This window comes from Protomyctophum parallelum (genome assembly GCF_964188405.1).
Source record: "Protomyctophum parallelum genome assembly, chromosome: 20".
NCBI lineage: Eukaryota > Metazoa > Chordata > Actinopteri > Myctophiformes > Myctophidae > Protomyctophum > Protomyctophum parallelum.
In genome coordinates, this window is record NC_139718.1 from 25,459,665 (window position 1) to 25,474,590 (window position 14,926).

General features: G+C 45.2%; 1 protein-coding gene across 1 annotated transcript in view; it reads left to right on the forward strand.

The window, feature by feature from the left end:
- Window positions 1-9,390, forward strand: part of slc7a14a (solute carrier family 7 member 14a) — a gene marked incomplete at its 3' end in the record, with an annotated part of 33,256 nt that extends 23,866 nt beyond the window's left edge. Inside the window, exons 5-10 of the mRNA XM_083791663.1 lie at window positions 395-541; window positions 3,996-4,204; window positions 5,014-5,161; window positions 6,362-6,857; window positions 8,289-8,525; window positions 9,083-9,390. Of these exons, the coding sequence (XP_083647789.1) occupies window positions 395-541; window positions 3,996-4,204; window positions 5,014-5,161; window positions 6,362-6,857; window positions 8,289-8,525; window positions 9,083-9,390 (1,545 nt within the window). The remainder of the gene's footprint in view (window positions 1-394; window positions 542-3,995; window positions 4,205-5,013; window positions 5,162-6,361; window positions 6,858-8,288; window positions 8,526-9,082) is intronic.
- Between the last annotated feature and the right edge of the window lie 5,536 nt (window positions 9,391-14,926).

Sequence of the window (14,926 nt, forward strand, 5' to 3'; positions counted from 1 at the left end):
GATACATCCATATTCAGGCACAATCACAGGGCAGGCAGGCACAGACTATGATGATGATATGATATGAATCATCATCATCATCATATTATGTGCATTGATGATGATATTGTGGGCAGTTAAGTCTCTCTCACAATACACACAAACTCGATGCAGTCGTCCTAATCTCTTCTCCCTTTGTGTAATGCCTTTGAAATTAAATCAATCAATGAAGTTGTATTATAATCCAATTTATTTAATTGTAGTGCTTGGCAGCTCTTGCCTCACAGAGCACAGACAGATTAGGGACCAGCCAGTAACTCTGGTAATAATAACACCTAACCTAACTGACCTGACCATCCGGTTGCATTGTGCCTTTGTGTGAGCCTTTGTCTCCGCTGTTTGCATTGCTGTGCAGGTGATGCAAGGCGCAGCAACCTGTTTCTATGCCTTCATCGGATTTGACATCATCGCCACGACCGGAGAGGAAGCCAAGAGTCCACACACCTCCATCCCCTACGCCATCACTGCCTCCCTCATCACCTGCCTCACCGCCTATGTCTCTGTGAGTATAGAGGGCCACAGCTGGCCACACACACACACACACACACACACACACACACACACACACACACACACACACACACACACACACACACACACAGTATTGTATGACTCTCACTGTCATACAAACACATACCCGCATGCACGCACACAAACAATGTTGATTGATCAGCACTGTAGTGGCCTTTGGTAGTCCGTAATGGTGTCTCTCTGGCTGCATTCTATATATTTTCAATGCCGAATTGAATTTACAATACATTTCTCACTCTGCCATAAAACAGGAGGCAGTGGTGCTTTCAGGACCACTTCCTGTCATTAAAACTAATCCCTATTATCAATGATAACGATAACCAGCTGGATTGCTTTTCATGTTTCATGTTCATATACTCAGCCCAGCACTTCAGTCCCCATCAAAGAATGTAAGAGCAGAGATTAGAAGACCCAGCCTGAACGGTAAACCTGCTGAGGAGTGGAAATAATGTCTTAACCACTGAAACCTCAAGGCTCTATCTATATTAGTGACTTTTCTGTTTTTGCTCTACATTAAGTAGTTTATAGCTGAAAATAGCAGATCTACAAGCTCACAATGTGTTGCAACGCATGTGCGTGTGCTCGTGTGTGTGTGTGTGTGTGTGTGTGTGTGTGTGTGTGTGTGTGTGTGTGTGTGCGCATGCGTGCATGTGTGTGTGTATGTGTGTGTGTGTGTGTGTGCGTGTCCTCGCTCTTGGATCATTTAGTATTCTGATCGCAGACTGCAGCAGATTTCTTACCATGGCACCATCAGCCTGGTTGGTTGTTGCTATGGTTTCCAGATAACACCGTCCCATGCGGAATTAGTTTGAGACTTCTTTAGTATGGCCTGGGGGCAAAGAACCCATCCATTGCAATGGAGGGGGTTTCACATAACAGACATTTAACATTGGTGGTTTTCACTACTAGCTACTGTATGAGTTTTCTCACTACACTTCCTCAGGATTGGTACTAACTAAGCATGTAACGATACACTCAACTCACGATACGATACGTATCACGATATGAGGTTCACGATATGAACACAAAAAATAATTCCAGACAAATGACCGAACAATCTTTTTCTAATGATTTATCTGCCTCCCGAGCTTTTTTCACAAATTTTAACTATATTGCAAAAGTACCATTACTTTTCATGTAAAGTTACTTAATTTCTGTGCAACAACTGTAAACATGCTTTCTTGTTTAGAACCTAGCTCGAGTTAACATGTAAAAAAAAGATTTCTTTGATGGCATCTTAGGATAGATGTAGACCTATTTGACAGTGCAGAAACAGCCTTCCTTGATGTATTATTAATGAGCATCAACGACCATCACCTGGGCAGTGGGCACAGTCACAGACACACAGCTCCCCTCTACAGGCTTCTACTACTGAAAGTGACTGCCTGTCTGTCTCATTTCTCTCCAAAAGCACTTGAATGTGATGGCATATGATTAAAACTCACATTTCATATCAGCCCCCGCTAAAAAAAACAAAAGATAATATATATATATTTTTTCTTTTAATTAATTGAATCGATATATATCGTCGGGATTAATATCGATATATGTCGATATACGATATATCGTTACATGCCTAGTACTAATGGTGGAAAGTAACCAAATACATTTACAGAAAAACTGTACTTAAAGTACAGTTTTGAGGAACTTAATACTTTACTTATATTTCTACTCCACTACATCTAAGATGCTAATATTGTACTGACACCTACAGTACGTCGCACCGCCAGTCCAGTTCATTTTATGCCTTGATGTCATTAGGCCCATATACAACCTCTCTTTCCCCATCCGATCTGCCCAGTCCGTTGAGGTTTTCAGATCCTTATTGAAAACCCACCTTTTATCCTTGGCTTTTAATTGCAATCGACCGTCTTATGTGTTTTTAATGATGTCCTTATTTGTCTGTGCACAGATGGGCCCTGTGGACGCTCTGTTTGTTTTAATCTGTACAACACTTTGGTCAGCTTTGGTTGTAAATGTGCTACTGTATATAAATACATTTTGATTTGATTAGATTTGATATATGGGTATATTGGTTGGATCGGTGGTCGTTGAGAACTGGATATCCGTATATTCCCATACTGTATATTATGGATATATCAATCTGATTGGCATTTCTGATCAAGCGCATATCCCAACGACTCGGCCACGGGCACCACACTCCCTCGAGTCCTTGCCGATGTGCATGCCGAGTTTGAAGTAATTCGGTTATATTTGCACACATGACCATATTGTGCATAGCAGTCGGATATGTGGCCTTGGACACCATACATGCCTATATATGGGCATTTATTTTGGGGGGGGGGTATTTTTGAGTCAGAGTGACATGGCCATGCATGGTCTGCCATCTGCTCCTCCCAGTTGTCAATTTTAATATAGGATTATTACAAAACATACTGTAAGCCCCATTTTATCCTTTGGCAATCTACAGTACAAACTCACGATACATCGCATGGTGAGGCGTGGAGCTCGTAGATTAGCAATTTTGACAATTCAAATAAATCATGGGTACTTTTAAATTTAATTTGGTACTATAAGTATATTTTGAATACCTTTGTATTTTTGAATACAGGATATTTACTTGTTACAGAGTTGTACTGTACATGCCTGGGTACTACTTCCATCAGTGATTGATACAGTAGTTCACACCCTTCACACCCTTGCATTGAATGTGGGTTAAAGGTCATTGTAATACTCTCCAGTGAGGGTTAGGGTTAGTCTTTTCTATTTGTCTCTCTGTCGCTTTATTTGTATATAATCTGTTCATCCAAATCCCTCTCACGTACTGAACACTTATCTTGGTGACAGATGGCCTTGCTTGCTTTCACACGTCAGATGCAAGCATCAGAGACTAGCACAAAGCACATGCACGCATGCACGTGCACACAGACAAGACAGTCACGCGCACACACACACACACACACACACACACACACACACACACACACACACACACACACACACACACACACACACACACACACACACACACACACACACACACACACACACACCATCATTATGACTCATGCAAAGCGTACACGCAATGTTATGTCTTTGTGTGTGTTTGTAGGTCAACGCTAGAATGACTTACATACTGTAGTCCAATAGTCCTATGTTTTAATCCAAGTATGTGTCCAAGTATTGGTTACAAAATGTTTTTTATTTATTCATGAGATAATAATCAATTGGAAACAGACTTGATGAACTTGATGTCCTTACCAAAATAGTAATACAAAGTCTAAATAATATGGAAAGATATTGTCAAATGTACACAAACCATGTTACTTTGTAATGGGTAGTCACTAGTCATATTTCATCAAACTGATTGATACCTTAACTGTTAACATTTTAAAGATTTTTAAAATACAAATAGAAACATCTAAACATCTGTCAAATACATATATGGCAACATGTTGTTCCAGGTGTCCGTCATCCTGACTCTGATGGTGCCCTACGCTGACATCGATGAAGACGCCCCTCTGATGGAGATGTTTGCCCTGCACGGCTGTATGTGGGCCAAGTACATTGTGGCGGTCGGCTCCATAGCAGGACTCACTGTCTCTTTGCTAGGGTCCCTGTTCCCCTTGCCCAGGGTCATCTACGCTATGGCGGGGGATGGCCTGCTGTTTAAGTGAGCATTCTCTGACACAAAGTGAAATTAAACACACACATCTAATACATCTAACACACACACACACACACACACACACACACACACACACACACACACACACACACACACACACACTTAATTCAATTATGTAGAAACATACAATACAGAAACCTTGTATGTCCAAAACCGTAACTTTTCAGGAAATTGAATAAATAACCTGTGTTCAAATAGATCAGTATCTTGAGAACCATCAAACACAAATAGTTTATTTTTATTTTTATTATCTGACCGATCTGAATTCAAACCCTGCACGTCCGTCGCAGACAGGAACAAATGTACAATGTACAAGTGTACAAATGTAATCATCATGGACTGTTACAAGTCCATCTGCACACACTCAGGAGGACACTAAGTGGCAAAGCCAGAACAGAATGTATGGGTGGGCCTGGCCAGGAGTGGGTGGACATGCATAAAGCTTTGTTTTAAATTATTATTATTCATGTATTTATTTATAATAAATATTTAACAACCCATTTTGGGCGGGAACCCCTTTTAGTGTTAGCATTATGTTATGCTTTAGCTATTGAAAAATAGCAGATCTACAAGCTCATAGCGCGCCACCGAGTGGCGCGCTACAAGCTTGTAGGTCTGCTATTTTTGAAAAATCGAAGAACGACTGACATAGAAACATAGCTTTTTCAGAAAACTGTCAGGATGTAGAAGATATTTAGAATCTGAACTCAGGTCAAAATGTGTTAAAACAAAATGGGTTTAGCCCGCCCATGGCTACCACCCTGATGTCATGTGTATGTACTGTATATATGCAGGTTCCTGGCCAAGGTGTCCACCTACACAGAGACCCCAGCTGTGGCCTGCGTGGTGTCCGGCTGCCTGGCTGCTCTGCTGTCTCTGCTGATCAGCCTCAGGGACCTCATAGAGATGATGTCCATAGGAACCTTACTGGCCTACACTCTGGTGTGTATTTATGTGTTCTATATTACCACATACTGTACATATCATATCGTAGTATTGTATGTCCAAAACCGTTACATTTCAGGAAATGGAATTATTTAGTCACAAGCTCTAGTTATTACTTGTCGTTGTTCAATAATTCTAACCCACGGACACCACATAAAAAGCTAAAATAATCCATACAAGCTCACGTATGGTCTTTAGCGTGACACTCTTGTACGACAAAGCAGGGCATTGATTTAGAAGGATATAAAAATACAAATAAATACAGAGATAAGAGGTTTCTCCCCGACAGCAACGATATACAATATGTATGTACTTATATGCCCCCTGAGTAGACCATCTGTTAGTCCTAAGGAAAGTAGACCACTCACAGTGAACTGCATAGCTGATCATTTGTTTATCACATAGCCATGTCCTTATACAACAGCTACATCCAACCACACATTGTGATTGGCCAAGAGGAATTCTGATCCATGCCAATAAACACATTACACCAATCACTGGCAAATGTATCACTCTGTCATACTGTATGTTGTGGACCAGTCCATCAGGCGTTAATTTGCCTATTGCAAAAATAAACTATGGAGAATGTGCATGGTGTTGCAGAATGCAGAAGGCTGAAAGCAATGCAATTTAGCAAAATGTAACACTATACTATACTATACTGTGTTATTTGTTTTGGAATGTTTAACTAGAATTTTATAATGGATGGAAGTCAATGTGGGTCAGATCAGGCTAAAACTTTGTCCAAATATGGAGTCAGGTGTCATGAGGAGTCATAGACTGCCTCATGGAGTCCAAGATCCACATGGGAGCCACACACGATTATTAGACCCCATTTTGTGCCAAAAAGGATTTTACAACAGTGCTGTTCTAAAATACTATGAACTGCTATGTGCTGGGCCTCTGCCGCAGCACAGCAATGCCAATAACCATGATAAAGCACCCCCCCCCCCCCTCGTGTCGTATTGCTTAATTATCCACAAAGGGAATGACAAAATAGCATTTGAATAGATTAGCAATGCTGTCATTAGGAATTGCCCAGACAAGCAAAATGGTAGACAATCCCTCTAGGGTCAGCTGACTATATTATGATAATATAGCAGCTGACCAGCACCCATGACATTGGACCCAAAATGGAAGATTGGAAGAAAATGTTTTAGTGTTAAGTTGCTCTTTAATCAAGGTATTACTCTCCAGGTGAGCCTGTGCGTGCTGCTGCTACGGTACCAACCCGAGGGCGAAATCCATGGCTTTGTCAACTTCCTGTCCGAGGAGCAGAACAAAAAGAAGAAGGAAGGCATCCTGGCCGAGTGCGAGAAAGACGCCTGCTCGCCGACCAGCGAGGCCGACGACTACGGAGGAGTGCCCACCAACACCTGCGGAGCCAAGAACCTCCCCTCGCTGGGTGACAACGAGATGCTGATCGGCAAGCCCGACAAGACCGCCTACACCGCCAGCCACCCCAACTACGGCACGGTGGACATGACGACGGGCATCGAGGCGGAAGAGTCGGAGACCGGGATGTCTCGCCGCCTCAAGAAGCTGGTGGGGCCGCGGTACTACACCCTGAGGATCCGATTGGGCCTCCCGGGGAAGATGGACAGGCCCACTCCCGCCACTGGGAAGACGGTCACCGTGTGTGTCCTTCTGCTCTTCATCCTCATCTTCGTTTTCTGCTCCTTCATCATCTTCGGTGAGAAGAGAGGAAATGCTATTTTGGTCTAAAGTCAGTTTGCTTTTTTGGGGGGGGATGGGGGGGGGAATTCAGATGACTCAGCCAATTTGCTTTCACTAAACTAATCATATAATCAAAGTCCAAATATGCAAATCGTCACAATCGAGATAGTGCGAGAAACGGCACAATCGAGATCGTGCGAGAAACAGCACAATCGAGAAAACGTCACAATCGAGATAGTGCGAGAAACGGCACAATCGAGATAGTGCGAGAAACGGCACAATCGAGAAAACGGCACAATCGAGAAAACGGCACAATCGAGATAGTGCGAGAAACGGCACAATCGAGAAAACGGCACAATCGAGATAGTGCGAGAAACGGCACAATCGAGATAGTGCGAGAAACGACACAATCGAGAAAGCGGCACAATCGAGAAAACGGCACAATCGAGAAAACGGCACGGACCCGGCATGGCGACTCGCTCGGCTAGCGCCTCACTCTGCGGTGCCTCACGTGGCTCAAGGCCACCAGAGACGCGTGCCTCCTTAATGGTCAGAGAGGAAATGCTATTTTGGTCTAAAGTCAGTTTGCTTTTTTTGAGGGGGATGGGGGGGGGGGGAATTCAGATGACTCAGCCAATTTGCTTTCACTAAACTAATCATATAATCAAAGTCCAAATATGCAAATCGTCACAATCGAGATAGTGCGAGAAACGGCACAATCGAGATCGTGCGAGAAACAGCACAATCGAGAAAACGTCACAATCGAGATAGTGCGAGAAACGGCACAATCGAGAAAACGGCACAATCGAGAAAACGGCACAATCGAGATAGTGCGAGAAACGGCACAATCGAGATAGTGCGAGAAACGGCACAATCGAGATAGTGCGAGAAACGGCACAATCGAGAAAACGGCACAATCGAGAAAACGGCACAATCGAGATAGTGCGAGAAAACGGCACAATTGAGAAAACGGCACAATCAAGAAAACGGCACAATCGTCCAAATATGCAAATCGTCACAATCGAGATCGTGCGAGAAACGGCACAATCGAGAAAACGGCACAATCGATAAAACGGCACAATCGAGATAGTGAGAGAAAACGGCACAATCGACGGACCCGGCATGGCGACTCACTCGGCGGTGCCTCACGTGGCTCAAGGCCACCAGAGACGCGTGCCTCCTTAATGGTCACGGTCATGGTCACAAAAAGCAAGCGCTCCCTAACGTGTTTCCTAGTATGTCTGATTGTCACATATTGGCTCTATTCCAAGCTTCTGGTCCTTGACATGAAAAAGTTTGAGAACCACTCATATAGCAATTTGGATTTAGAAGACATTTCAGCCTCAGGTCTCAATGGCCTTAACACTCCATACTCCAATCACTCCAATCATTTGATAGTAAAGCACCAGCGAATGTCAACTGAGATAATGTGATACACCTGCCTCAGGAGCCAGCAGCATCGCAGAGGGAAGCTGGTGGGCTCTGCTGCTGCTGATCGTCCTCATCCTCTCCCTGGCGCTGCTCATCATCATCATTCTGCAGCAGCCAGAGAACCCCAAGCGGCTGCCCTACATGGCGCCGTGCGTGCCCTTCGTGCCAGCCTCTGCCATGCTGGTCAACGTCTACCTCATGCTCAAACTGTCCGCCATCACATGGATACGGTTCGCCATCTGGTGCCTTGTGGGTAAGGGCCAGAAATCGACTATTGCATTTTTTTTCTTTTAAAGTGGACAGCTTTAGTTTGTGTATGAAAGCTGAAGATAAAGCAATATAATGTGTCCACTTTAACGGGGAAAGTAACTTACAGTATGTCCATGACTTAATGGATTGATTGCAAGCAGTGTGCACACGTCGAGAACAGATCAGTCTAATAATGCACTCACTAAATGAACAGGGTACTGTAATACTGTATACTGCTCTGGGGGACTGCGCTAGACTTTAGACTAGATCAGAGCTGGTCTAAGGTGCAATCACTTTCTGACTTTTTTCACTTCACCTTAGATATCAATGCATATCAACACCAAGAAGACCACACCTCGTTTTAAGACCAACACACCGATGGGCACAAGTACAATTAACTACACAACGTGAGCACTGTTTGTGAAAATGACAACTGCATTGGTTGGAAACTACTAGCAATGACAATTGCACTGCGTTTCGCCCCTGTAACAAGTCCATGTGTGCATGCGTGCGTGTGTGTGTGTGTGTGTGTGTGTGCGTGCGTGTGTTATCTGACTGCAGGTGTGATCATCTACTTTGGGTACGGCATGTGGAACAGCAAACTAGAGATCACGGCCAGAGAAAATGAGGTGCAAGCCTCCACCTACCAGCGCTACGACCATGGCGTGGACGAGGGCTTCTGCGGCTTCGACGACGACTTCTACCCGCCCACTAACGACCACTGGGCGGCTCCGGGGGGGTCAGGGTCAGAGCTTGCACCACCTGCCGAGGGAAAGCCAGAAGGTGACGTGGCGCCAGCAAATGGTGCAGGGGCCAGGACCGTAGCCAATCACGGTCTCGCTGAGGAGGACCCAATGGATGGATTCTGAAAGGACTGACTCTCTGTTGCCCTGAATGTACTGTACTGCCTTGTCTGCTGCCCTGGGTGTGCCTGGGTGTGAATGGGAAGATTGAAACTTTTAAAGCATAATTTATGCTTTGTCGAAAATAAACAATTTAATCAAAAATCGTATACGACAAAGTATAAATTGATGTGACGTGATATATGATCGCATACAGTGAGTGTGTGCGTGTGTGCGTGTGTGTGTGTGTGTGTGTGTGTGTGTGTGTGTGTGTGTGTGTGTGTGTGTGTGCTCGAGCGTGTGTGCATGCGTAAGTTGGGCTAGATTGTTTCTCTAGTGTTGTTGTTGTTTTCTTCACCTATCACTGCCACCCCCCACCCCCCACCCCCCACCCCAACTCCCACATTGACAGAGATTTGTGGCGGGTGTCAAGGTCATGTCTCTACTCTCTACAATCACTTGTTTTTCACTCACCCAGAGTTCCCTGGTCGCACGCGGTGAAAGGTCCAGATATGTTACGTTAGCACATAGATAGACTGGCACATGATGTCACTGGTGAAAGGTCCAGATATGTTACGTTAGCACATAGATAGACTGGCACATGATGTCACTGATGATCAGTGGTGGAAAAAGTACTCTATAGAAATCCCATGTTAGTAAAGTAAGTAAAAGTGAGAAAAGGTCCAAAAGCATTGGCATCAAAATGTACTTAAAGTACCAAAAGTAAAAGTATACTAATTATGCCCAAATGTCCCGTTCCAATCAAATCTTTTGAAAATAGCAGATCTACAAGCTCACAAGCTGTCGCATTGCGACACATTGTGAGCTTGTAGATCGGCTAATTTCAAATAGTCTGTATATAGGATAAAATAATTAATAAAAGTTTTCAAATTATTGTAGTGGAGTAAAAAGGGTAACATTTGCCTCTGAGAGTTGGAGTAAAAGTATTGGAAATACTCAAGTAAAGTACAAATGCCTCAAAATAGTACTTAGGCACAGTACTTAAGTAAATGTACTTAGTTACTTTTTCCACGACTGATGATGACGCTACATGTGTCACGGTGTGAGCAGTCTACAGCTGTTGATTCCACCGGATTCAGAGAGAAACAGGAGGAGAGAGAGACTGTGGGAGAGAAGAGAGAGAGAGAGAGAGAGAGAGAGAGAGAGGAGAGAGAGTGGTGGGAGAGAGAGAGAGAGAGAGAGAGAGAGGAGAGAGAGAGAGAGTGGTGGGAGAGAAGAGAGAGAGAGAGTGGTGGGAGAGAAGAGAGAGACAGAGAGAGAGAGAGTGGTGGGAGAGAAGAGAGAGAGAGAGAGTGGTGGGAGAGAAGAGAGAGACAGAGAGAGAGAGGAGAGAGAGAGAGAGAGAGGTGGGAGAGAAGAGAGAGACAGAGAGAGAGAGGAGAGAGAGAGAGAGTGGTGGGAGAGAAGGGGAGAGAGAGAGAGAGAGAGAGAGAGAGAGAGAGTGGTGGGAGAGAAGAGAGAGAGTGGTGGGATAGAAGGAGAGAGAGAGAGAGAGTGGTGGGAGAGAAGGAGAGAGAGAGAGTGGTGGGAGAGAAGGAGAGAGAGAGGTGGGAGAGAAGGAGAGAGAGAGAGAGAGAGAGAGAGAGAGAGAGAGTGGTGGGAGAGAAGGAGAGAGAGAGAGAGAGTGGTGGGAGAGAAGGAGAGAGAGAGGTGGGAGAGAAGGAGAGAGAGAGAGAGAGAGAGAGAGAGAGAGAGTGGTGGGAGAGAAGGAGAGAGAGGTGGGAGAGAAGGAGAGAGAGAGAGGTGGGAGAGAAGGAGAGAGAGAGTGTGTGGTGGGAGAGAGAGAGTGGTGAGAGAAAAGGAGAGAGAGAGGTGGGAGAGAAGGAGAGAGAGAGAGAGAGTGGTGAGAGAAAAGGAGAGAGAGAGGTGGGAGAGAAGGAGAGAGAGAGAGAGTGTGTGTGGTGGGAGAGAGAGAGTGGTGAGAGAAAAGGAGAGAGAGGTGGGAGAGAAGGAGAGAGAGAGAGGTGGGAGAGAGAGAGTGTGTGGTGGGAGAAGGAGAGAGAGAGAGAGAGAGAGAGAGAGAGTGTGGTGGGAGAGAGAGAGAGAGTGGTGAGAGAAAAGGAGAGACGCTTCACTTGTGTGTTTCAACACAGACAGGCAGGAAGCAGATCCCAGGTCACTTCCTGTTTCTAGGACCTATAGGTCTCCTCGGCTCATTTCTCTGATAAAGGAAACCAGCTGCATGCACGTGCACAGAACACACACACACACACACATAGAAAAACTGCTTGATAGGTCTGTTTTTACTTGCCTCATGTGTCTCCAACTAGCCCAAGGGACTGGGCAGGGACTGGGAGAAGGGAATCAATGTTTTCTATCAAAAGTGGTACCTGGACTTTGCTTGCAATAGTGCCTTCATCTGTGTGTATGTGTGTGTATTATTCTTTCATTTTGCCTGTGTATGTGTATGAGACAGTGTCTGTGCAACTAAACCAACACGCCTCACATCTGTTCTCATATCTGTGTGTGTGTGTGTGTGTGTGTGTGTGTGTGTTTAAGTGTGTGTTCTTGGTTTTATTATATACTTGTAGACATGTAGAATGCGGTATTTCTTGTTCTTCACAATTTTAGCCTCAGCTTGCAGCTCTCGCGCGCGCACACACACACACACACACACACACACACATACCGTCACAACCTAATCTAGCCAGCTCTTCATTATCCCATAAAGGTTGCCCAGCTAGATAAAACTAAACCATGGGACAGAAAAAGACCTATGGATATTGAAGGACAACCTGCATGATTCACGATGTTGTCTTGTCTCTATGATGTTCCTTTGTGTCTTCGCTGTGTGGTCCTCTCTTTGCTATTGCTGCTCTTGACAGGCATGGGAGTTAGTTCACTTTCAAGTTGACCAGTTCAGTCCAGTTATTTCCATGCAGTTCAGTTCAACGTACACAGTTTACTATACACGGTAGTAGGTGCAGTTTCACATTGAAGCCCGAAAGTGAATTATCCCCCCGATCCTGTTCTTTACCTCTCTCATTTCCTCATCCATTCCACTGCAGGCTATTTTCTGCCAATATCCACCCCCCTCTCATCTCCTCTTTTAACCCGGCACCCCCAGCCATCCATCTCCCTGTTTCTCTTCCACATCCTGCTGTCCATCAGCTCATGTCAGCCGAAGGGGTTAAAGTGAGATTTCACAGGTGATGGAGCTGTGATTGGTTTCTCTGTCAGGCTTTGTGACAGTAATCTATTCAATTTCCACAGCTTGTGTCCAGGAGGTTCAACACCACCTGTTTAACCCCTCTCTCTCTCTCTCTTCCACTCTTGGATCTGTTCCAACCAAAGGAGCCTAAGCTTTTAAAACCTCCCACCTTGCCTGCAGTAACTATAGGACACTTCTTTCTTTCTTTCTTTCTTTCTTTCTTCGCATTACAGATTCTGGTCAGGCCAAATCCAAATACATAGCCCAGGGATTCCCAACCTGTGGTACGGGGCTCACTAGTGAGACTGTGAGGATATTGTAAGTGGGCCCACAAATAATTGGCAAAAAAAAGACTTTAATTGATAACATAATATTAATATAAATGAAGTCAACCACAGTAATTGTATTACTTGACAAATCTAATAAACCAATAAATAGTAACTTAAAGTCTTATACATTTAAAATGTACTAAGTTAGTTCCATTGATTCAAGCCCCCATCTGACCAGTGACCACTTACACAAGTGGTCAGGTGGCCCCTGATTCAGAAAAGGTTGGGAACCACATGCCATAGTCATATCTGTGGGGTGTATGGTACAGTAGAACCACATGCCATAGTCATATCTGTGGGGTGTATGGTACAGTAGAACCACATGCCATAGTCATATCTGTGGGGTGTATGGTACAGTAGAACCACATGCCATAGTCATATCTGTGGGGTGTATGGTACAGTAGCAGCAGCACTGTCAGGGTTCGGCTCACTCCCAAACTGAACAAACAAAACAGCCTGTTACAGACCTGGTACAGTAGGTCTGTTACAGACCTGGTACAGTAGGTCTTGCTGTTGCCATATGCACTGAATGTCGTCCACCACCCCCCTCCCTGCCCCCCGTTGCTGCATTGGTCCCGTACTGAATGTCGTCCACCACCCCCCTCCCTGCCCCCCATTGCTGCATTGGTCCCGTACTGAATGTTGTCCACCACCCCCCTCCCTGCCCCCCGTTGCTGCATTGGTCCCGTACTGAATGTTGTCCACCACCCCCCTGCCCCCCGTTGCTGCATTGGTCCCGTACTGAATGTTGTCCATCACCCCCCTCCCTGCCCCCCGTTGCTGCATTGGTCCCGTACTGAATGTTGTCCACCACCCCCCTGCCCCCCGTTGCTGCATTGGTCCCGTACTGAATGTTGTCCACCACCCCCCTCCCTGCCCCCCGTTGCTGCATTGGTCCCGTACTGAATGTTGTCCATCACCCCCCTCCCTGCCCCCCGTTGCTGCATCGGTCCCGTACTGAATGTTGTCCATCACCCCCCTCCCTGCCCCCCGTTGCTGCATCGGTCCCGCACTGGGAAGCCTTACGCCTGATTTAAACTGAGTTGCGCACCAATGTCGCTCACAACACGTCGCCTCACCGGTGTGCACCTATAAGTATAAATAGGCTTTTATACAGTATATGTCTAGTCTACTGCACTATATCTAATGATGCCATGCTGCAAACTCCTGCCCGTACCCATGTGCCCCTCAGCACCCACATCCTCGGGACTATACCCCAAAACCCCTCACCAGCGAGGAACATCCGGTGGAATTATATGAATTATATGATACACCAAAAAAGGGGGGGAAAATACAAATCCTAAAAGCTTTTCCACGCCTCTTACTGTTTCTATCTAGCCAAAACAGCCACCACGAACTATCCAGCTCAGCCACAAAGAAAAAGGAAAAAATAAATAAAAAATACATGACAGCTTTGCATTCATAGCTCAGCCAAATTGAAAAGGGGAATCAGGCAATGTCATGCCTCCTCTTACGTTGGATTGTACTGTCTTCTAGTCTGCTTTGCGTGTGTGTATATGTAGGCTATACGGTAGGCTACTGTAGCCTACAGTATGTACGAGTGTGAATATATGCATGCGTGTGGGTCTCTACTATGTGTACCTGTGTATGTAATTTATTATGCGTGTGTGTGCGTGTGCGTGCGTGCGTGCGTGTGTGTGTGTGTGTGTGTGGTCCACACCTGCGCCTCACTGTGGCTATTTGGTGGATGTGTCGCATGCTCTCACGCATGAGGCCCAGACTGTAAATGTTGTACTTGCATGTAGTGACTGAACGCAACGAGACAATAGAAATCCTAACAAAAGACACCTACGGTATATTCAATATTTCAAATACAGCCGTACTGTAGCTCTCATGCCCAGGCATCTTTCACAGCGTTGAGGATATTAATAGTTACAGACAGTAAAGAACAGATTCATTTCTCAACTCAGCTCAGCACAGGCATTGGCTTTAAAAGCTACAGTAGCCTAACCATTATGTCCCCAATCCTCGGGCAATTTTATTGTGAAATGTATTCTTATCATGATATCGCTGCTACTAAACCTGTTCAAAGTGATGACGT